Source organism: Caenorhabditis briggsae (genome assembly GCF_000004555.2).
Source record: "Caenorhabditis briggsae complete genome, chrIV, whole genome shotgun sequence".
Lineage (NCBI taxonomy): Eukaryota > Metazoa > Nematoda > Chromadorea > Rhabditida > Rhabditidae > Caenorhabditis > Caenorhabditis briggsae.
This window is the reverse complement of record NC_013487.2, coordinates 12,203,133-12,224,511: the sequence shown is the minus strand read 5'-3', so window position 1 is coordinate 12,224,511 and position 21,379 is coordinate 12,203,133. Positions and strand designations below refer to the sequence as shown.

The window sequence follows — 21,379 nt, the reverse complement described above, 5'->3', positions numbered from 1 at the left end:
AACTATGGATCCATGGATTTCATGGATTCAGAAATACACGAAAACTATGGATTCATGGAATCTATGGATTCATGGAATTCATGGATTAATGAAAATCTTGGAACAACTATGGATTCATGGAATTCAGAAAAACTATGGGGTTATGGATTCATAGAAACAATGGATTCTTGGAATAACTATGGATTCATGGAATAATTATTGATTCCTGACAACTATGAAGTCATGAAATAACTAGGGATTCATGGAAACTACGGTTTCATGGAATTCATGGAATAACAGTGGTTGCATAGAATTTATGGAAACTATGGGTTCATGGATACTTTATTGTCATGGAATTATGGATTCTTGGATATCATAGAAAATATGGATTCATGGAATTCTTCAAGAATTGGGGATAGACCTTTTTGTTGGCAGAGCGTCACAAATCTTCTGGTATCATAGTGATGCCTCACGTAAAAAAGGCTACCTGAATTTACGTGGCGCTACTTACCGGCCGAGAGAACCTTTAGAGCTCACATTGTACCGAGTCATCATGCTGCTCACCTTTTTTCCAATGCTCTTCTGGGGTGCTCCATATGAGCATTTCCAGTTCGACTTAACAATCACATGTAGGATTCTAGGCCGTTCTGAATTTAACTTGTTTATTGAGTGGTGGGAGTCGGATGTCTTGTAAGTTCAAAACCGAAACCAAACCGTCAACTTTGAGCTCACTTATCTCAATTCCTGTGAGAGACTTCAAAAATTTGTCAACTGATAAAGTATGTGTGATATTATGATAAACATTTTGTCAGTAGACAGATTTTAAATATCTCGCAAAGGAACCGAGATAATATAAGTTGAAGTTGACGGCTTCAGTTAAAGGAACTATGGTACGTATTGAAGTTAGAAAACAAGTGATTTTTCTCACAGTGTTTCGGATGAACAAATCACAAAGTTGAAGTATGTCCGTGCTCATATAGGTTCCTATAGTTTTTCGATCTATGGTGCCATGAATGGAGACGAACCATGATCGAATGGATATGCACCATATGCTGTGATCACTCATGACTGTAATAAATATGGACTTCCCACTGAACTCGAATGGAAATTGTTAAATCGATGCTCTGTCGGACAGTAGGAGGCCTTTGGATCCTTCAATTTCGAGAAATTTGGATTTTCAGAAAATTCTGCCACTACCGTATCATCTACGACATAACTGATAAATCTGGTTCTCATTACATCAATGCTGATGGATTCCGTCAAGGCCAATATATACCATTTCCGGATTTCAAACCAGAGATACCCCAAATTACATTTCGTTTTCCGAAAGAAGATTATTAGTGTTCTGCTCTACATAATAAATTTATCTCCCTTTTTTGGGCACATAATTGAGCTAGATGTATATGCTTTCGCTCTTGTTTCGCACAAATCACACTTTTCGTCTCTAAAATTTTTTTGTGAGAAGCCGTTGAGATTTCGTGCTTTTTGTGCTTTCTGAAAGATCTATATACTTATTAGAGCGGAAAGTTCAGTGGAGATAGAAAAAAGTAATCAGTAATTAGGAATCATGTGAGAATTGGAATGTGAGAATTCTGAAAATTTGAAAATCGAAAGTTTGAAAAAGGACATTTGAAAATCGAAATTCGAAGAGAATGGAGTACCTAGAAAGCTAAAAATCAAATTGAAGATAAATCCGAAAATCTGGAAGGCTGAAGATGTTGAATTTTGAGAAAAATAGAAATCCGGCATTCTGAAAACTAGGGAATCTGAAAATTCAAAAGAGTCGGGTCATGTAATTTTCAAATGATCTCAAAAATCTGAAAATTTGAAATATCGAAACTTAAAAACCAGGGTGTCAAAAAACTCGTAGACTGAAAATAGGAAATCCTCAGAACTCGAAAATCTGGAAAACTGAACTTCGAGCTCAATTATCTCGGTTCCTATGGAAGATCTCAAAAATCTGACAACTAATAAAATGTAGATGATATTATGACGAACATTTTATCCATTGATTGCTTTTTGATATCTTTTACAGGAACAAAGATATATGGGCTCAACGTTGACAGTGCGGGAGCCCTTCTATTACCGGTTTTACAGTAATTTTAATGATCTTGAAAATCTGGCAAATAGAGAACCTGGGCATCTAGAAATTTGAAAGCATGAGCCAACAAAACCTGAAAATCTGGAATCCTCCAACCCCAAAATCTTGAAATCTGGATCTCGGAGAATCTGATGGTTTATGCCAAACTCTACAACCTGGAGCCATTTTTACTTTCCGCTCTCCATCTGACACCTTATCCCAAAGTTCACCTATACACTACGAAAGCTACACTTTCCGTCGCTTCATAAGTGTGCCAAAAGTTCATTTTCTACTCCATTTGGCTTTCTCATAGTCACACTTTTCTCTTCTATATGAAACATGATCGGCTTCTCTTTTTTCGTGTGGTTTGTGCCTCGCGTTGCTAAGCTCGTTAGTCATGTTTCGATGAAAACCCAAAACCTAGAAACTACCTGAAAGCTCAAGAATCTCAAAAGAAAAAGAAAAACACGAGCGCGGTTTTGCAAATTTTTTATTGACAGGTTCTTTATTTCACAACTGTAGAAATAAATCACAAAAATCGAGAAACGATTTATTGGGCCGGTGCCTTGAAGGTGACGCACGAGTTGCGGATCTTCCATTGTCCTCCCTCCTTGACCCAGACGGTGAGAGACCATCCGACCTTGTCGCCAGTTGGCAACTTGACGTTGAGAGTGCACCGCTCGATGCAGACGTCTCCGATTGGAGTGACCTCGTCGATGGTGACCTTGAAGTCGGCCTTGGCGAGAGCAGCCATCTTGTCCGATTGAGAGAACTTGGCAGCCTCGGCAGCATTGGCTGGCTCGTGGAGTGGTCCCATGAAGATGGCATCCTTAGCGGCATACTTCTTGGTGAACTCCTCGTGCTTGCCCGAGGTCTTCAAGGCACGCATGTCATCGTGGATTTTTTGGAATTCTTCCTTCGCTGGAATATTCTTCATTGGGGAAAGTCAACCTACAAGATCCTCTAGTTTTTTCTATGGAAGAAGTTAGTTAAGAGCAGTCTTTCTAGGCTCTGTATAATATAATTTTTTGGTTAAACTTACACATTGTTGAACGGCAGTAGAAGCTTGAGAAGACGGCGTCTCTCGGAGAACAGCTACTGGTGAAGCTCAGTATCTTTTCGTGTCTCTTTTATACATTTGAGGTTGCTATGGACTAACGAGCTTAGCAACGCGAGGCACAAACCACACGAGAAAAGAGAAGCCGATCATGTTTCATATAGAAGAGAAAAGTGTGACTATGAGAAAGCCAAATGGAATAGAAAATGATTTTTTGGCACACTTATGAAGCGACGGAAAGTGTAGCTTTCGTAGTGTATAGGTGAACTTTTGGGATAGGGTGTCAGGTGGAGAGTGGAAAGTAAAAATGGCTCCGGTTGTAGAGTTTGGCATATTAAAATTACTGTAAAACCGGTAATAGAAGGGCTCCCGCACTGTCAACGTTGAGCCCATATATCTTTGTTCCTGTAAAAGATATCAAAAAGCAATCAATGGATAAAATGTTCGTCATAATATCAGCTACTTAGTAATTAGCTAATTAGTTGTCAGATTTTTGAGATCTTATAGAGATTTTTGAGATCTTTTTCAAATTTTCAGATTTTTGAGATCATTTGAAAATTACATGACCCGACTCTTTTGAATTTTCAGATTCCCTAGTTTTCAGAATGCCGGATTTCTATTTTTCTCAAAATTCAACATCTTCAGCCTTCCAGATTTTCGGATTTATCTTCAATTTGATTTTTAGCTTTCTAGGTACTCCATTCTCTTCGAATTTCGATTTTCAAATGTCCTTTTTCAAACTTTCGATTTTCAAATTTTCAGAATTCTCACATTCCAATTCTCACATGATTCCTAATTACTGATTACTTTTTTCTATCTCCACTGAACTTTCCGCTCTAATAAGTATATAGATCTTTCAGAAAGCACAAAAAGCACGAAATCTCAACGGCTTCTCACAAAAAAATTTTAGAGACGAAAAGTGTGATTTGTGCGAAACAAGAGCGAAAGCATATACATCTAGCTCAATTATGTGCCCAAAAAAGGGAGATAAATTTATTATGTAGAGCAGAACACTAATAATCTTCTTTCGGAAAACGAAATGTAATTTGGGGTATCTCTGGTTTGAAATCCGGAAATGGTATATATTGGCCTTGACGGAATCCATCAGCATTGATGTAATGAGAACCAGATTTATCAGTTATGTCGTAGATGATACGGTAGTGGCAGAATTTTCTGAAAATCCAAATTTCTCGAAATTGAAGGATCCAAAGGCAACCTACTGTCCGACAGAGCATCGATTTAACAATTTCCATTCGAGTTCAGTGGGACGTCCATATTTATTACAGTCATGAGTGATCACAGCATATGGTGCATATCCATTCGACCATGGTTCGTCTCCATTCATGGCACCATAGATCGAAAAACTATAGGAACCTATATGAGCACGGACATACTTCAACTTTGTGATTTGTTCATCCGAAACACTGTGAGAAAAATCACTTGTTTTCTAACTTCAATACGTACCATAGTTCCTTTAACTGAAGCCGTCAACTTCAACTTATATTATCTCGGTTCCTTTGCGAGATATTTAAAATCTGTCTACTGACAAAATGTTTATCATAATATCACACATACTTTATCAGTTGACAAATTTTTGAAGTCTCTCACAGGAATTGAGATAAGTGAGCTCAAAGTTGACGGTTTGGTTTCGGTTTTGAACTTACAAGACATCCGACTCCCACCACTCAATAAACAAGTTAAATTCAGAACGGCCTAGAATCCTACATGTGATTGTTAAGTCGAACTGGAAATGCTCAGAAGAATTCCATGAATCCATATTTTCTAGGCTTATGCTGAAATGCCCTGTTTTCCTTCCACTGGAACACTTGCATTTGCCATCAACTTTAAAACATTCGGCTGTATATGCCATATTTTCACCGGCCCAGTATCCGAGGATACATCGGGAAAGAGTACATCTACTTCTTAGAGTACATTGATTCCTAGCATACATGGGATTTTGTAGTACATGCGGGAGGGCGAAGTTTTCCTACTGACTATTTAGCTTTTGTTCTAAATCATAGGCTCAAGCTAAAACGACCTACACCCAAGATCCCATTTACCCTCTGAACCTATGTACCCTAAGAACTCAGAGTACCCTCAACGTACCCTTTTTTAATGTACCCTTCGATCTTGGATTCCCCACAAGATGAGGGTAATAAACATTAACGTTCAAACCTCTCTCAAGCTTGTCTCTAGTCTCAAAATGTTTCCACTTTCTTCAAAATCTGTTTTAAAGCTACATTGGTTTATTGAACGATAAAGAATGATACAATAGAGGGGCTTTTGTACTGGTTACATGATAAAGAATTTAATCAAAGAAGGTGATTGCGGGGGATGCAATGCACATTCCCCCGGTGAATCACCACCAGGAAAGTGCGATTTAGCACACTCCCGGCTTTAGAGAAAGAAAGACACAACGAAAATTAGAATTAGTTGTCCATTGGCCCATTTTGTACTGACGAACTGATTGACTACGTCTTCGGCCTCCAGTGGCCTATTGTAGTACTGTTCTGCGTCACGATGTTGTTGTCTTTTCCCGTATCGTCGTGGCGAGCGTTTAAAGAGTTGACATCTACGGGTTTCCATGATTCTGCTGGATGCGTTTCGTAATGTCGTTAACGTCGCGTCTTCGTGATCTAACACTTCTGTGGTCGGAGCAAGAAGTTAAGTTCTTCTTCGTTGTTGCTTATCATAAAAATAAGACTTACGGTTTGAACATTCCATATTGTTCGGAAATGAGCTGCAAGCTCGGGTGCAACTGATACCTGACGTGCTAAGACCACTGTCTTATAGCTTTCTTGCCCTCGTTCAGATGCGTCAAATGTGATCGTCCTCACCAAGTCCCGACAACTTTGTTCGAATGACTTAGACCTGCTAATCCTGTGTCCACCAGCTCCCCAAGTCTCAAGTATGCCAATGACTTTGTTGACTATATCAGGAGATGCCAATCATCTGGTACTGCATGCCGCTTGCGATACAGAAGTGAATATTCCAACAGCGATGATAAAAGAATAGAGGTACCAATGTAGAAACCTGCCACGCGGGACTTTGAGCGGCCGGGGTTTTCAACCCACGATGCACCATGTTTTAAAGCTACATTGGTTTATTGAACGATAAAGAATGATACAATATAGGGGCTTTTGTACTGGTTACATGATAAAGAATTTAATCAAAGAAAGTGATTGCGGGGGGATGCACATTCCCCCGGTGAATCACCACCAGGAAAGTGCGATTTAGCACAAAATACAAAATAATTTGAAAACTATGAACATGTCTGAAAACGACGACAAATCAGTTGTTCAAATGCTGATTACAGCGAAGTACAGCCAGGAGGAACACTGGCCACAATTTATGATGAAAATTTCATCGCACAAAATTTTTGGATTTTAATGTTTTTCAATATCCTTAAAATCCAAAATTTTCTTCAAAATCCAAAATTTTATTTAAAATCCAAAATGTTTTTCAAAATCCAAAAATAATTTTAAAATCCAAAATTTTTATTAAAATCCAACATTTTCTTCAAAATCCAAAATAACCAACTAGAGCCGAAATAACTATCAACTACTTGTCGCCAACATCCGCACAAAAAATGGGTTCCGCTGTGGGAAAACTTCACTGGCTGTGACTCAAAGTAGGCGACAACCCATTTTTCGGTCTCAACTCGGCTTTCGGAGTGGTTCTCGACTAATGAGGGTTGCATAGATCTGAATGAGTAGACATCGGAAGGTGCTAAATCAGGGCTATTTGGCGGATGAGGAAGAACTTCCCAGCCCCATTCCTCGATTTTCTGCTGAGTGACTTTGGACACTTGCGCATTATCATGAAGGAACTTTGTCGTTGGTGTATTCACACCTTGACGTCTCAACGTTTGCTGCATTTGGCCCAATTATCATTGATAGAGTTTAGTAGTGGCTGTTAGACCTTGTTCCAGAACTTCAAAATGTACAAGACCCTTGCTCTTCTACCATACACATAGCATCACCTTATTTCCGTGTATCTCTCGTTTCGAGTTGTTTTGGCCGGTTCTACGGGGGAGAACCATTGTCTATTTTAAGTAGTATTATCGTATTGAATCACTTTATCATCCAACGTAACAAGAGAATCAAGAAAGGCGATATTCTTCGAGCGAAGAAGGAGAATTTCAATTAGTGCGAGGAGAGAGTTGTTGTGGGAAAAAGTTTCCAGTTGTTGTGGGAAAAAGGAAAAAGTTTCCAGTTGTTGTGGGAAAAGGAAAAAGTTTCCACTTGTGAAAATGGTTTTCGATGGTACCATTAGTACAAGGAAACTGTACTGCAAGACTTCGAGTCGTTTGACAAGAATCCGATTCGTTTGCGTCCCTCAGGAGTTCATTGTTAATGATTTTTTGTCGAACTGTGTGTTCACGGTCTTCCAAGCTTTCATCGTCATTATGAAAACGTTGAAACCAGCGTAGGAATTGGTTCTCTTATAGAAAATAATGTTTGAATACTTTTGAGAGAGAAAGAAGACCTTGCGCGGCATTTTTCATCTACTTAAATGTGTACTCTGCAGCGCATTTTTTTAGAACGAGATTTTCTAAACAAAATTCCCAATTGAAAGAACGAAATGACGAGTTAATATTATATATTAAACGATGCGCAAAGAAACGCTCTTTTGGATGAAAAAAAAAGAGGGAGCAGAAATGTTTTCTGGATAGAGAAATACGTCCCGACAAACGCGCCGCGCATTATTTTTTAGCCAACCTAGTAGTTTTCATTGAGCTAACTAGTTTAAACTCTTCCTTCTTAACATTTCATCATCTCTTGATTCTAACTTTTTCTGCAAAATCCGAATTCTTCAAATCCAATAAAATCTATATAGATTTTTAGGGAACATGTGGCTATCTATTTTCCTTCCTATCCCTCTCATTCCACCAATTGTTCTCCGGAAATAAATGATTGCAAGGAAAAGAAGATATAATGAAAAAATTGGAGGAGTCAGGTGTTGGGGATGGACTGAGAGAAGAGCATGATGAGGCGATGGATCATTTTGAATTTTCGGCCCTGATAGTCCGAGGCCGAAATGCTAGTTCTTCTTTTTTTATTAACAACTTCGACTGTGATTGCCAATAATGTGATACATATCCAATACTTTCGGGTAAGACATGACAGGAAACCTAGTAGCTATTAAAAAATTATTTTTAAAAACTAGTCCCTCATTTTTCAGAGACCCGAGGAATATGGAGTTTTCCATTTTCATTTTGGAAATGGAACTAAAGGTTGGGAGAGCTTCATTTACATGAACAAGTCTGTCAATCTTCGAGAAGAGGAAATCTACAAAATCGTAAAACCATTTTTTGAAGGTAAGTTTCGGGCGATTTTGAAATTAAACAACTCATCAATTCAGAAGCTCCTTCCACTCGCAGATATGAGTCATCGTCTATCACCAGACATCTAGGAAAACAATTCGAATACGTTTTGAATCGATATCCAGTTCATGAGATTATTTTTGTGAGTTTTTCGTTTATCAGTGTCCACCCGACTAGAATCCACCCGACTAGCATGGGCCGGCCGCGGCCGGCCGCGATCGGCCTTGTTGAAATCACACAGCCTTCTTTCAGGAAAACCTCTGCAGTCAAATGAAGCCCAAGTTCTCGGCTCTCCTAACTTCCATTCCCTCCCAAACCCCTCAAAAAATCAAATGGATCATCGAACATCCATCTGCATTCTTCCTCGTCCCTTACGGATTTACAAAACGTGTTGGAAGAGAGGAATATCGATTGGAAATCAAAGGAAGAGCTTCTCTGGATGAGGATAACTTTGATTACGATGCTTTGCAAAATGTAAGAATTTTGAGTTTTAGAATTTTTGAAAATCGAGTTTTCAGACCCAGAAACTCATCATCAAGAATGAGTCGCACATGAAAAATGGGGTCACCGGGGAGCACTTGCTGAAAATTAAGGCTCCAGAAGTTCTGATAGAAGGATGGAATGCAGTGACTTCAGATGATTTGAATCAGTTTGCCAAGGTATGAAAAAAAAACTCCCATTTCGGTCGGTCGACAATGGGCGGCCGACCGAGCGGGCCGATCAAAATGACAGGAGTGAAGCGCCTACTGACCGGTCAGCGGTCGGTCGACGGTCGATCGGCGGTCGGTCGGAGGTCGCGCTATTTTCGATCAACCGTAATGGGAACCTTTTATTCAAATTTTAAAATTAATTTCTAGGAATGGCTCAATGGAGATCGAGAGATCAAAAAATGGATTGTGCACCTGGCTGATAAGCCTCAGGCTGAGCAACTATATTTTGAGAAAAATGAGACTACTCTTGACATTCTTTTGAAAAACAATCGTTTCGAAATGACGACGTACAAAACTCCGGAGGATCGAAAATATCAATTCAGTACTGTACGGGAAGATTCTGGCTCAGGAAGCCAAAACCAGCATAAATTCTTTCCATGACTAGTTTGTGTTTCAATTTTTATTTTTATTTTTAATCTATGAATGTTCTTTTTTACATTTCTGCAAATTTACAATAAAAAGAAAATAATAGCAAACAAAATGAGAGTAGAGATCAATAGAGGAATACTGTAGTTAGTAGGTTCTGGTTTCGAAGTGGTCGCCTTTCTGACACGCTGATCAATAGTCAAAATCGCATTTTTGGCACCTTGCCAAGTGTGTGGACCAGCCAATCGATAGCAATATCCCGCATTTGGGCCAAAGAAAAGACGAAGCCCAAGAATTGGATCAGTGAGGAGAGTTCTGAGAATCGGAACTTGACATCCGATGAGTTCAGCGAGCTCATCCATATATGGAATATAATCCACTTGAATTGTGTGTCTTCTGGATTTCACAAATTGCTGAGCCATCGCCTCCTTCTTGTTGGCAACGTCTTCAGACATCTGATTCTTCTTCGGAATGATTTGATTCCCAGAAAACAGGTTAGCATAAAAGACACGTGATTGCTGCTCGGATACCGGCATGATAGATCCGAATGGTTGAATCAGACCAATAATACAAAGCGAGTTGTGATCCGACGTAGCCACTGGGAACATATATTTGAACAGGTCCCCTCATTCTCCGTGACTGGGACCAGCTTTCCTTTTTCGATCAAATCAAACTCGAACGAGAATCCAGTCGACATGACGACTTCATCGACGTGGGGAACTACAGTACCATCTTCAAAATGAATGGAGTATCCGTCGAATTTCTTGATGTTTGGCTTTATTCTGACAGTTCCATTGGCAATCCGATTGGGGAGTTCATCGTTGAGAGATGGATGGGCGGAGAACACACGATGGGAGGGTTTGAGTCCATAGAGGTCGTGGTCCACACGTTGGTTGATACGATACTCGACGAGGGAGTTAAGTATGGATTGTGGGAAGAGTTTGTACAGCGAGAAGAAGCGTCTGCAGACATATGGAATGTGTTCAGAAATTAGGTTTCCATTCGGTCGGGAAGTTTAGCCGACCGACCGACCACTGACCCAAATGACCCAAACGACCGACCAAAATGGAAGCCTTATTTAGAAAGGTTCATTATCACTTACGTATTCATGATAACATCAAATGGGAGACCACGAGTCTCCAACTTTGGAATCAACCAAGTTCCTCTTCTAGTCACTAGATACACCTGCTTTGCGATTCTCGACTGCTCCACAGCAACATCAATACCCGAATTTCCGATTCCAACGACAACTACAACCTTATCTTCATATCCCTTGTGATCTTTGCAGTCATGAGAATGAACAATTCTTCCCTTGAATTCGTTTTGCCCTTTGAATGGAGTGGGCCAGTGAGGGATAGCATGATGGCCAGAGCATACGAGGACTCCATCGAACACATCTTCAAGGACTTTACCTTCTCTGAAACTAGCGATCATGAGTTTTAGATTCTGGGGATATGGGAAACTAACGGATTCTGATAAGTGACCTTCCAAGTTCCATCAGTATCATATTTTTCTGATCTTTCGATGTTTAGAACTTTGTGACGAATCTTGATATGCTTCATGAGCCCATGGTGTTCAGCATAAGCCTTCAGGTAGTTGAGCATCTCATTGTTGTGCATAAAGTTTGCAAGAGTCTCCTGTGGTGGGAAATCCGAGTAGGCAGTCATTTCTTTGGAGGTGTTGATTACAGTAGTCTTCATAACGGAAGATTCTGTAAGTAAAAAATTTAAAACTTCCTTGATTCAAGAATACGAATCCTGATATAGAATATGAATAGTTGCCTACCTTTCGTGTCATGAGATTTGTATCTCCATAGTCCACCAACATCATCCGACGCCTCAAAGCATGTCACATCCGCACCATACAGTAATCCATGCCAAATAGAAGGCAATCCAGATGCTCCAGCTCCAATCACAGCAACTCGTTTGGTGCCCATTTCGACCTACGATTCAATTTCTCTCTGAACAGTTTGTCCTTTTGTACTCAACCTCAAACTGTTCAATGCTCACAAGCCATGTGGTAATTTTGACCCGTATGAAACTACAAAGACCTACCGGCCGGGAAGACAAGAAAAACTGTTCAATGGTCATGGTATCATAGTTGGGGAACACGTGTGGGTGAAAGAAGATTTTGATCACTGTTGATTTGATTTCACTCTATTTTTGAGTACGACCGGGTACGATCATTGAACAGTTTGAATGTTGCAAACTAAGACAAAACATACAGGACAGAAAATACGGTTGAAATTGTTTTTAGGTAAAGGGAAACTTGAAAGTGAAAAATGTTAATAATGAGAAAGGGACGGTTAAAGGGACATCATTCATTGATACAGTATCACTATGAATACTTTATCGTCTAATGATAAGATATACATCTAAATAGTAATAAAAAGAAAAAAAAGTACGATTCAATTTATTACGAGCTCTACAATACTGGTTCTCATGCAGAGGACGATCTCCCCAGCTAAGAATTTGAGCTGCAAGTGTTTCGTTCAGCGGATCTCGGTTGCGCGGTGTCCATTTTTTTGAAAAATGTGACCCAGAATTAATTGGGTATTTCTGAAAATATATAATCACGGCTGAAAATCGGTCTTGTTTGCCAGAAAATAGAAAAATTTGGGTATGCAATTATTTATCAAAATTAAACCAGGATTCAAGTTTTCAACAAATTCCAGTATGACGGCAAATCTGATTGTAATGTGCGAAAACGGAAGACACCCCTGACCCAAAATCCTTGTAGCCACCACTATGCACTCCAATCACGTAGTATCGACGATTCTCATAGTGTATTACACTTCCTCCACTGTCTCCCTTAAATATATTTTTGACACTTTCGTCAAGGATATGAATATCAAACCGGTCGTGTATCGACTCTCCAGTTTTGTCCATTGAGATTCATAAAACGTCCTTCATTGTAGTAATGAATGATCTAAAGATCTTCGAATTCGGTTGTCATGGAAACATATGTATCTTACTTGAAAAACTCCGTTTCTCAGCATATAGGTTCCTTGACCGTCGTTGTTATCATAGTACCAGCCTGCGATATGAAAAAACAAAGAAAATTTAGTTCAAAAAACTAACTGCTATGACCATATGCAGTTATTTGAACTTAAATATTTATTGCTTGAAAGTTGGGATTGTCTGAAATGAATACATTGATAAGATGATCATTTGGGGTTACTCACTCGAAACGCAAGCGGGGTAGGCGTAATCATCAAGTTGGATATTCTCATACAAGAATTTTTGTTGGAAGCAATAAGTCATCATAATGATCTGAATATGTTTCTTTACAGATGTCGCATTTGGACAAGTGATCTGTTTCCAGTATTCCGATTGAAATCTAAAAAAGACCTGAAATCTTACCCGGGACACTTTGTTTGAGAGAAGTTTTGCGTGCGAGTTTTCAATATTGAACCAACTGCTGTCTGGGTATAAAATCCAATCATAACCACTGAAAATGAAAACATGAAACGTAGAAACTAGCTCCAGTTTCCGAAGAATCTGTTTTTGCTACCAAAACCATCAAAAGTTTTTTGTATAGAATTTTAAAAACATACGAGCATGTCTGATTCGCTTTCTGAAGTGTGTAATCATACTCCGATCTATCTTTCATAAGACAATGAGAAGCAGTGAGAATGTGTCTTGGTGAAATGATTGTCCCAGAACACAATCGCGTCGTATATACTACACGAACAGCCCATGGAGCTGCATTGCCATCAATTGGTTGTCCACCGGCAATTTCTTAAATGAATAAGTAGACTATTGATAATTGAATCATTGAACTCACTGCGACTTCTCGGATGATATGGCTTCGTTCCGCAATAAGATTTCAAGTTTAGATTTTCTTCCGGACTCAGACGATGGTCACACCATATTCCTCCAAAGAGAAAGAATATGAGAAGAAGACGGATCATAGGGAAATATGTAACTGGAAATACTGAAGGAGATGGTTTCCTTTTATAGAGAATATGTAAATCGAATTATGGTTTTCTTATATGGACATGGTGGGCGTTCGAGGATTTTTTTTATAGTTTTGTATGAAAATATTATTTTTCGATTTGGGAAAAACTCCCTGAACAAACGGATGATATACGGTATCATAATAAAGGAAAGGCTGATGATGGAAAAATCTTAAATAATCCAGTTATCCTTCTATTGATCAATTAATCAAAAAAAAAGGCTCTAGCCCGGTTTTTTATATTTACAAATTATGGATAGTTTTGGATCAGTCAAAAAAAATTAATGGAAATTCATTGAATCCACATTTTCAGCAAATCCCAGTATGATGACAAATCTGACTGTAATGAGCGTACACAGACGTTGCTTCGGAATAAAAGTCTGTTTGAGAGGCTGTGCTGATGGATCCGATTGTGTAGTACTGACCATTGACATAATGAATAACACTTCCTCCACTATCTCCCTGAGTTTGAACATTTGAAGTTATTATAAGAAAGAAAATTCAAACCGGTCGTATTTGGTCTGCCCATTTATCACCGCTGATTGCAATAAACCTTCCTTCCTTGAAGCCACCAATGATCTGAAAATAGAATTCTGTTTTTGGAGTAGTTTCTTTTTTTAAGGTCAGCCTTTCATTTTCAGATGAACAGTCTTTCTTTCTTTAAAAATTGTTTCCTTACCCGGAAAGTTCCATCTCTCAGTAAACTGGTTCCTTTACCATCAGAATTATGGAAATCCCAACCTATAATCATAATTTAGAAGAAACCATAGTTCAAGATACTGACTATTATGCCCATATGCAGTCACTCTGACTTCTGTATCCAGTGATTGGAATTCCAGATTGTCTTAAATCAAATAATCGATACCTGTTCATTGGAAGTCACTTACTCGAAATGCAAGCCGGGAAGGCGTAATCATCAAGTTGAATACTCTCTTTGAGCTCCCATATCATCATGTCATCGTATCTGAAGGTTGCTTGTGGATAACAGTAATTCGAGAAGACGATCTGAAATACGTTTGGCACATTAATTATCAGTATTCGAACGGTCTTACCTTGAACACTCTGTCCGAAAGAAGCGCTCCATATGAGTTTTTGACGCTGAACTCATTGTTGTCTGGGTATAAAATAAGATCATTGCCGCTGAAATTAAACATATTGCAAGCAAGAATTTGTTTCCAAAAACCTACTCGCATTCTCTCCTTAGCCGTTTTAGACTTTCACTGAATTCCGCTGAATTTTTCATTAGACAGTGAGAAGCGCTCAAAATGTGTCGTGGCGATATCATTGTCGCAGAGCACCAACTACTCGGATACTGTATGTAAACAGCCCATGGAGCTTCTTTACCAGAAATTTCCCTTCCACCGGCTATGGCTTAAATTTATCACTCGACCGTAGTTTTTCAAATCTTTACCCACGCCGTCTGTCAAACTTTCCCTGATGGCTTGGTTTTGTTCCACAGTAAGCTTTCAGGCTTTGATTTTTTTCCGAGTTCAGACGATAGTCACACCATATTTCTTCGGCTAGAAAGTATAGTAAAAGAAAGAAGAAATACATTTTTAAAAAATGAAACTACAGATTGCAGAAGGTGTTATTTTATAGGAGCGGTGTGGAACTATTATATTTCCTCTACTTTTAAAAAGTAAGCATTGGGGGTGGTGATGTATTTATTTTTGTTTGGATACAGTTTAGGTTGTACTTTTTAACGACTATGTAGAAATTACCGGATGATGATAACGCTAACTTCCTGTCAACAAGTCTGATAAAATGTGTGAAATGATATCAAATGTGTTTTTTTTAATATTTTTTCTCCAATAGACACATGTTCTCGTGAGTCGCCGGCAAATTCTAGCAGTTTTTTGTTGAAATTTGATGTTTGTTTGCTCACTGGTTTCATTCATATACAAACTAATTTATTAGTACTAATCAAGTCTAATAAAAATAATTTTCACCTTCGAAGACTATTCAAACTCTCATAAATTAATGATTTCCCTTCGTGTCCCACTGGTGTATATACTTCTGGAGAATACGAGGAAACGTTCCTGACGTCTTCTGATGTAGGCGTGATATACATTTCCACTCTGGTCTGAGCGTGATGAAGTTGTATGCAATGATGGATGCAGCACAGATGTACTCGAGTATTCCATCCGAGAATGGGACTGTAACCTTGTGAAAATGCAATTAGAGCTTTGAAGTTTTTAACTTTACCATAAGCATGACATCTCTTGACCTTGAAAAAGTCCAACCATTTTAAAACCACATGCGGAAAACATGCGGAGAATGCCACAAAGAATACTGATTTGATGTAGAAGCGAGGAGTTTGTATCTGAAAGTTTCCAATGAATACTGTACTAGTGATTCGAAAAGCTTACAAAAACCAATCTTCCGTCGTACGCATCCAGAAGAAGATCACACAACATTTCTAAAAATGTAAACACTCCGACCATCACATATGCGTACGGCTGGAAAAATGCAACTGGAAATGTACTAATATAGCAGGATGATATATTTTTCAAACTTACGATACACAATGTCAAATTCCGAGTGTATGGAGGTCATCAGGAAAAGAGATACTGATTGCAGGCAAGAGAGCCATGGTGCCATAGAAAGAAGTAATTGGATGGAACGAGGAAATGAGGTTTTTCGGCTGGTAAGGACGTCAGAGGAGCGGATTAAAGCCAGTGACTGGAAGTTTTAACGAAAATATTAGGTTGGCGGGAAAGTCTTTGTCACTTTTTCAATAGTTTATTTCTCAAAGAAAAAATAACCGAATAATTAATTATATTGTCCATCATTATCAACAACATGTCTCCAACGTTCCCTCAATTTATGGATTCCATTGCGGTAGAATCCAGCCGGGCGTGAGGCAAAGTATTGTTTGAGTGCCGCTTCGACCGCTCCACGGGAATTGAAGCTTCTTCCTTCGAAGGCACGTGTCATATCGCCAAATAACCAATAGTCGGAAGGAGCAAGATCAGGAGAATACGGGGGGTGAGGGAGAACATTCCATCCATATCCCATCAGCTCCTGCTTCACTTGTTTCGAAACATGTGGGCGAGCGTTATCATGTTGATAGTACACTTTCTTGTCTTTCAGGGCCGAACGGTCGACTGCTTTCTTGAGGTTTCGTAGTTGAGTAGTGTAGAGGTCTCCAGTTATTGTTTTGCCCTCGGGCAGAAGTTCCCAGTAGATGGGGCCGTCCACTCCCCACCACACAGAGAGCATAACTTTTTTCGGATGAAGGTCGGGTTTTGGGACATCCTGTGGGCTCTCTCCTTCTCCAATCCACTGGGATTTCCTGTGGTGATTATCGTAGAAGACCCACTTCTCATCTCCGGTTATTAGCCGGTCCAGCCATCGATCGCCCGCGTGGAGAGTGAGAAGAGTAATCGAATCGTCGACTCGGCGGTCAAGGTTGGCTTGAGTCAGGTGATGAGGTATGAATCGACCAAAAAGTTTTCTCATTCCAAGAGACTTCAAACCTTCAAGGACTGTGCTATGGTGAACTCCGAATGTGACAGCTAGTTCACGGCTAGATTGAAATGGATCCGATTGCAATGCGTGCTTCAGCTTGTCCAAATCCAACTCACGGGGTCTCCCAGAGCGATCCTTTTCATCGAGCGAGAAGTCATCTTTTTCGAAACGATGGAACCAATTGCGAATAGTATTGTAGTGAGGGGCATGTGTGTTGTACACATTCTTCAAGAAAGTTTCCGAATCCTTCATCGTGGTGTGAGATAGGAAGAGGTAAATCAAAACATGTCTGATGTGAATAGCAGTGGGAACAAACATATCGTTTCAATTACAGATGAGGAGCAGGGAAGGAGATGGGGACTTGTTTATATGGAAGGTTCTTATCACCTTGTTATTCACTAGAGTCGATATCATACACAGCCTCCATATACGAGAACAGTGATTAAACAAACAGAGTGACAAAGACTTTCCCGCCAACCTAATAGCATACTGTAATTGCTCTAATAGAAGCCCATACAATACCTGCACTTTGAGATTATATATCTCGGTTTCTACGAGAGGTATCAAAGACCTGTCAGCTGATAAATTATTTATCAAAATTTATCATAGCAGTATTTTATCAGTTAACAAATTTTTGATATCACTCATAGGAACCGAGATGTATAAGCTCAATGTTCAGGGGGCAGAGCAAGGATGGCAGATCATTGAAACTTACCATTCGAAAACTCATGCATTCAAGAATCACGAACCGGAGGCCAAATGAAAAGTAAGGATCTAGTTCGATGGACCTGGTTATGGATTTTATCTGGAATAATCAAATGCACATCTTCATTTCTTTTGGCACCTCACAATCAAGCCTTTTGGAACTCCCACTTCTGCTTTTTGGGCTTCCCAGTCACATATGACGTCGCCTTCTGCCTGTAAACTTAGAAAGTCTGAATTATCGAAAGATCTAGTTTCCTCAACTTGCAATAAGACATATCAGATGTTCCATATTCGATTCTCGAGTAGTTATTGTTCCTGTACATTTGATTTCTCTCCCGAATTCGTTCTCTTCTGGAACATTGATTTGAAAAAGTGAGTTTTTGGACTTCCGACCTACTTTAAAAGTTCCATTTTAAACTGTAGTTCGTTTACGAAAGGTCGCATTTCGGGTTCCCATGTGTTATTCATATCACAATTGTCCTAAATGTAAAGCCATTTTCCATAAAGACTTGTTTGACCTACCCATGGAATATCTGGTTCTGAATAATTTGTCATATGTGTCATAACCACTAAAATAATGATCAAAACACTCCAGAAAACATAAAATAGATAACTGTGATAAGGCATTACGAAGTGATAATGATTCAGTTCAATTTCTTCATCTACACTTAATCGAGTCATTTTGAGAGATCTGAAATTTCAAACATGAAAAAAAAAACAAATTTTTCGATATTAAACGATTTAATAGCAGATTAAAAAAAAACTAGTCAGATCTAAAAACATAATAGCAATCAGGGTATCAAAAAAAAAATAATGATGATGACGATGGTCTTCCTTACTGAACATAAAAAGGAGAACGATAGAAAACTATTCAGAAAGGGAAACCAGTTTGGATATCCTTATCGCCAAATCGCATCTCTCGATAAAAAAGAAGGAGAAAAGGGGATTAGAATATCTTTGGTCATCGAGAGCGATTTGTGTACGGTTCAATGGTAATTTAGCAACATATATTTCCGGCTTGGCACGTGTATCCACTGGCACACAATCCATTAAAGCATGAGCCAAATGGAGTACGTCCGTTGGCACAAGTGGCGCAGCAATAGCCTTGAATGTTGCAGGTATAGCCAGTTGGACATGTCTGGAATAACAGAGAAAGTATTTCATTAAAACTACGATAGTTCTTACTAATCCATTCTGTCCACATAAACCAGAAGTTCTACCGTATTGGCATTCGCAGCAATAGTTGGATGTAGTGCATGTGAATTGTCCACAAACTCTGTTTGGCTGACACGATGAAATAGCTGGAAGTCCTGCACATGCTCCAGTGTATTCCTGTCCGGTTGTGGTACAGCAGACCCCATTCATACAAGTTTGTTGGGCAGCACAATCTGTGGAAGTCGTGCAACGAACTTGAGTACGTTGGCCGTTGTAGCAGTAAGCTGAATGGAACGATATGATTAAGATTTCGTAAAGTAAGAATAACAGATAAGGGACCAGTATCCAAGAGTACATCGAAAAAGGGGACATCCAGTTTTCAGAGTAAATTGGTTCTCTGAACGCCCTACACCTCAAGATCCCATGTACCCTCTAAACCTATATATCCTAAAAACTCGATGTACTGTCGATGTAAACTTTTTCGATGTATCCTTGGATACTGGGCCAGGCTGGGCAGAACTAAATACTCTTTAAATAAGCGATCGTACAAACTGCCATCTGAAAATACAATTCAAAGCTTCGGAACTAACCCAACGCAGCCACGGATCTCGTAGTAGTGGTTGGAATAATTGGTGCACGTGTCGTCAGAATTGGATTCGTACAGCAACAATTGCTGATACAAACTGCGTTACCGTATGGTGTGCACTAAAACAATGTTTGAAAATTGACAATCATCATTTGCTACCTGATAATTGTAATAACATCCAACTCCGATTTTCATTCCTCCATTTGCACACGCATTTGGATTCCTTGTGGTTTGAGATTGCCAATAGTTACAGGCTGAAAATTAGATTCCTAACGTTAGAAATGTTCATTAGTTGGTTATGCACCAAGCCAGAACTATTCGGACTATAAACCGGAGAATCCAAAATGTTTAAATTGAAGCAAAAAGACTACTGCGAAACCTATAATAAAAGGTCCTAGCTTTCAACTTTTAGCTAATTCTTCTCGGTCTCTGTGAAAGATATGAAAAAGTTGTCCATCGCTAAATTGTTTATCAGAATGTCACCTATATTTTAGCAGTTGAAAAAATTATAATATATTTCCTGGAAACCAAGATACCGTAAAACCTCTAATAGAACGACACCCGGATCGTCCACTTTGAGCCTATATATCTCACTTCTTTGAAAAGATATCAAAAAGTGGTTAACTAGTAAAATGTTTATCAGGATATCAGCAAAATTTTACTATTTAGCCACTTTTTGATATCTTTCACAGCAAATGAGATATATAGGCTCAAAGTGGACGATCCGGGTGTCGTTCTATTAGAGGTTTTACGGTAATTGAGATTAAAATTGACGGTTCCGGTGAGCTTCTATTAGGGGAAATACGGTAGTTAAAGGGGGACTCCGACCAAAAAATTTTATTTGATTTTTTTGTTTTAAAATGTTCTCGTAGTAAGGTATTTTTATAATACTAATACGAAAAAATTCAGAAAAAAAGTCGAAATCCCTGAAAAACGCAGACAAAATTGAAGCGCCGCTCAGTTCTCGCCAACGAGGGACTAGAAAAATCATGAGTTCGGCCACGCGGCCACGCATTTTTCAATGCAATATTCCCCGTTTTCAGCCGTTTTTTCTGTAATTTCCGTGAGAATGAAACGATGTCATCAACTATAAAATAGAGACAGCAAAAAAAGTGTGTTCAAGTCAAAATTGATTACACGAGCGATGAAGAAGCGACGCTGTCAGTATTGATGTGGCCAAAAGCCTATTCGAAAGCTCATCATTGTTACTTCTGATGAAACTGAAAGAGTGAAATGGATTGAGATTATGGGCGACAGTTTTGGCAGTAAAACGAATTGTTTACTTCTTCTGACTGACAGCGTCGCTTCTTCATCGCTCGTGTAATCAATTTTGACTTGAACACACTTTTTTTACTGTCTCTATTTAATAGTTGATGACATCGTTTCATTCTTACGGAAATTACAGAAAAAAAAACGGCTGAAAACGGCGAATATTGCATTGAAAAATGCGTGGCCGCGTGGCCGAACTCATGATTTTTCTAGTCCCTCGTTGGCGAGAACTGAGCGGCGCTTCAATTTTGTCTGCGTTTTTCAGGGATTTCGAATTTTTTCTGAATTTTTTCATATTAGTATTATAAAAATACCTTACTACGAGAACATTTTGAAACAAAAAAAATCAAAGGTCGGAGTCCCCCTTTAAATAAGTTCTGTTTTATGTATCGTTTCGATGTTCTCATTTAAGGTATGATCCAAAAATTATGCTAAATCTTACGAAATTGTGAAAGGAAAGTGTTGGGATAGACGCCGCAAACATAGTACTGCCGCTTTACACGAACAGATAATTCTGTGGTAGAGATTACTGTAGAAACAATAGAAAATATTAGAACAAGTTGCATGGTTCTAGCCAAATATATGTTGAATTTCTGTGAAAAGTTTTTCTGTAAAAAAGTCGAAGACCAAAGTTATGAAAAGCATCAGAGACGAATTTCTGATTTTTGTGTTTGGTTAGCTGCTCGAAAAAGCTTGAACACGTCGCCCTCTCTATTGT

At 39.0% G+C, this 21,379-nt stretch overlaps 8 protein-coding genes across 8 annotated transcripts; 1 reads left to right on the top strand and 7 right to left on the bottom strand.

Moving 5' to 3' along the window:
- Positions 1-2,609: 2,609 nt before the first annotated feature.
- Positions 2,610-3,105, bottom strand: CBG04448 (the record flags this gene model as incomplete). The annotated part of the gene is made up of 2 exons (XM_002634389.2): positions 2,610-2,980; positions 3,102-3,105. The coding sequence occupies 2 exons, from the start codon at positions 3,103-3,105 to the stop codon at positions 2,610-2,612; spliced, it is 375 nt and encodes a 124-aa protein (XP_002634435.2).
- A 1,024-nt stretch (positions 3,106-4,129) lies between these two features.
- CBG04447 lies at positions 4,130-4,369 on the bottom strand (the record flags this gene model as incomplete). The annotated part of the gene is made up of 1 exon (XM_045236010.1): positions 4,130-4,369. The coding sequence occupies one exon, from the start codon at positions 4,367-4,369 to the stop codon at positions 4,130-4,132; it is 240 nt and encodes a 79-aa protein (XP_045092679.1).
- Positions 4,370-8,156: 3,787 nt separating this feature from the next.
- CBG04446 lies at positions 8,157-9,533 on the top strand (the record flags this gene model as incomplete). The annotated part of the gene is made up of 6 exons (XM_002634388.2): positions 8,157-8,231; positions 8,301-8,436; positions 8,481-8,584; positions 8,695-8,916; positions 8,961-9,101; positions 9,300-9,533. 6 exons carry the CDS (start codon positions 8,157-8,159, stop codon positions 9,531-9,533), a joined length of 912 nt encoding a protein of 303 aa, XP_002634434.2.
- Positions 9,534-9,601: 68 nt separating this feature from the next.
- Positions 9,602-11,454, bottom strand: Cbr-fmo-2 (the record flags this gene model as incomplete). Its single annotated transcript, XM_045236009.1, has 5 exons — positions 9,602-10,143; positions 10,248-10,480; positions 10,621-10,935; positions 10,986-11,229; positions 11,304-11,454. The coding sequence occupies 5 exons, from the start codon at positions 11,452-11,454 to the stop codon at positions 9,602-9,604; spliced, it is 1,485 nt and encodes a 494-aa protein (XP_045092678.1).
- Positions 11,455-11,838: 384 nt separating this feature from the next.
- On the bottom strand, positions 11,839-14,760 carry CBG04444 (the record flags this gene model as incomplete). Its single annotated transcript, XM_002634386.1, has 17 exons — positions 11,839-11,873; positions 11,923-12,076; positions 12,236-12,328; positions 12,375-12,446; positions 12,493-12,554; positions 12,599-12,625; positions 12,703-12,790; positions 12,881-12,968; positions 13,075-13,258; positions 13,305-13,445; positions 13,817-13,937; positions 13,983-14,054; positions 14,155-14,216; positions 14,260-14,319; positions 14,363-14,480; positions 14,528-14,615; positions 14,663-14,760. 17 exons carry the CDS (start codon positions 14,758-14,760, stop codon positions 11,839-11,841), a joined length of 1,563 nt encoding a protein of 520 aa, XP_002634432.1.
- Positions 14,761-15,452: 692 nt separating this feature from the next.
- On the bottom strand, positions 15,453-16,076 carry CBG04443 (the record flags this gene model as incomplete). The annotated part of the gene is made up of 4 exons (XM_002634385.1): positions 15,453-15,631; positions 15,681-15,798; positions 15,845-15,948; positions 15,995-16,076. The coding sequence occupies 4 exons, from the start codon at positions 16,074-16,076 to the stop codon at positions 15,453-15,455; spliced, it is 483 nt and encodes a 160-aa protein (XP_002634431.1).
- Positions 16,077-17,841: 1,765 nt separating this feature from the next.
- Positions 17,842-18,215, bottom strand: CBG26469 (the record flags this gene model as incomplete). Its single annotated transcript, XM_045236008.1, has 4 exons — positions 17,842-17,864; positions 17,917-18,002; positions 18,049-18,131; positions 18,174-18,215. The coding sequence occupies 4 exons, from the start codon at positions 18,213-18,215 to the stop codon at positions 17,842-17,844; spliced, it is 234 nt and encodes a 77-aa protein (XP_045098316.1).
- A 433-nt stretch (positions 18,216-18,648) lies between these two features.
- On the bottom strand, positions 18,649-21,227 carry CBG04441 (the record flags this gene model as incomplete). Its single annotated transcript, XM_002634384.2, has 5 exons — positions 18,649-18,789; positions 18,837-19,090; positions 19,397-19,511; positions 19,552-19,646; positions 21,104-21,227. 5 exons carry the CDS (start codon positions 21,225-21,227, stop codon positions 18,649-18,651), a joined length of 729 nt encoding a protein of 242 aa, XP_002634430.2.
- Between the last annotated feature and the right edge of the window lie 152 nt (positions 21,228-21,379).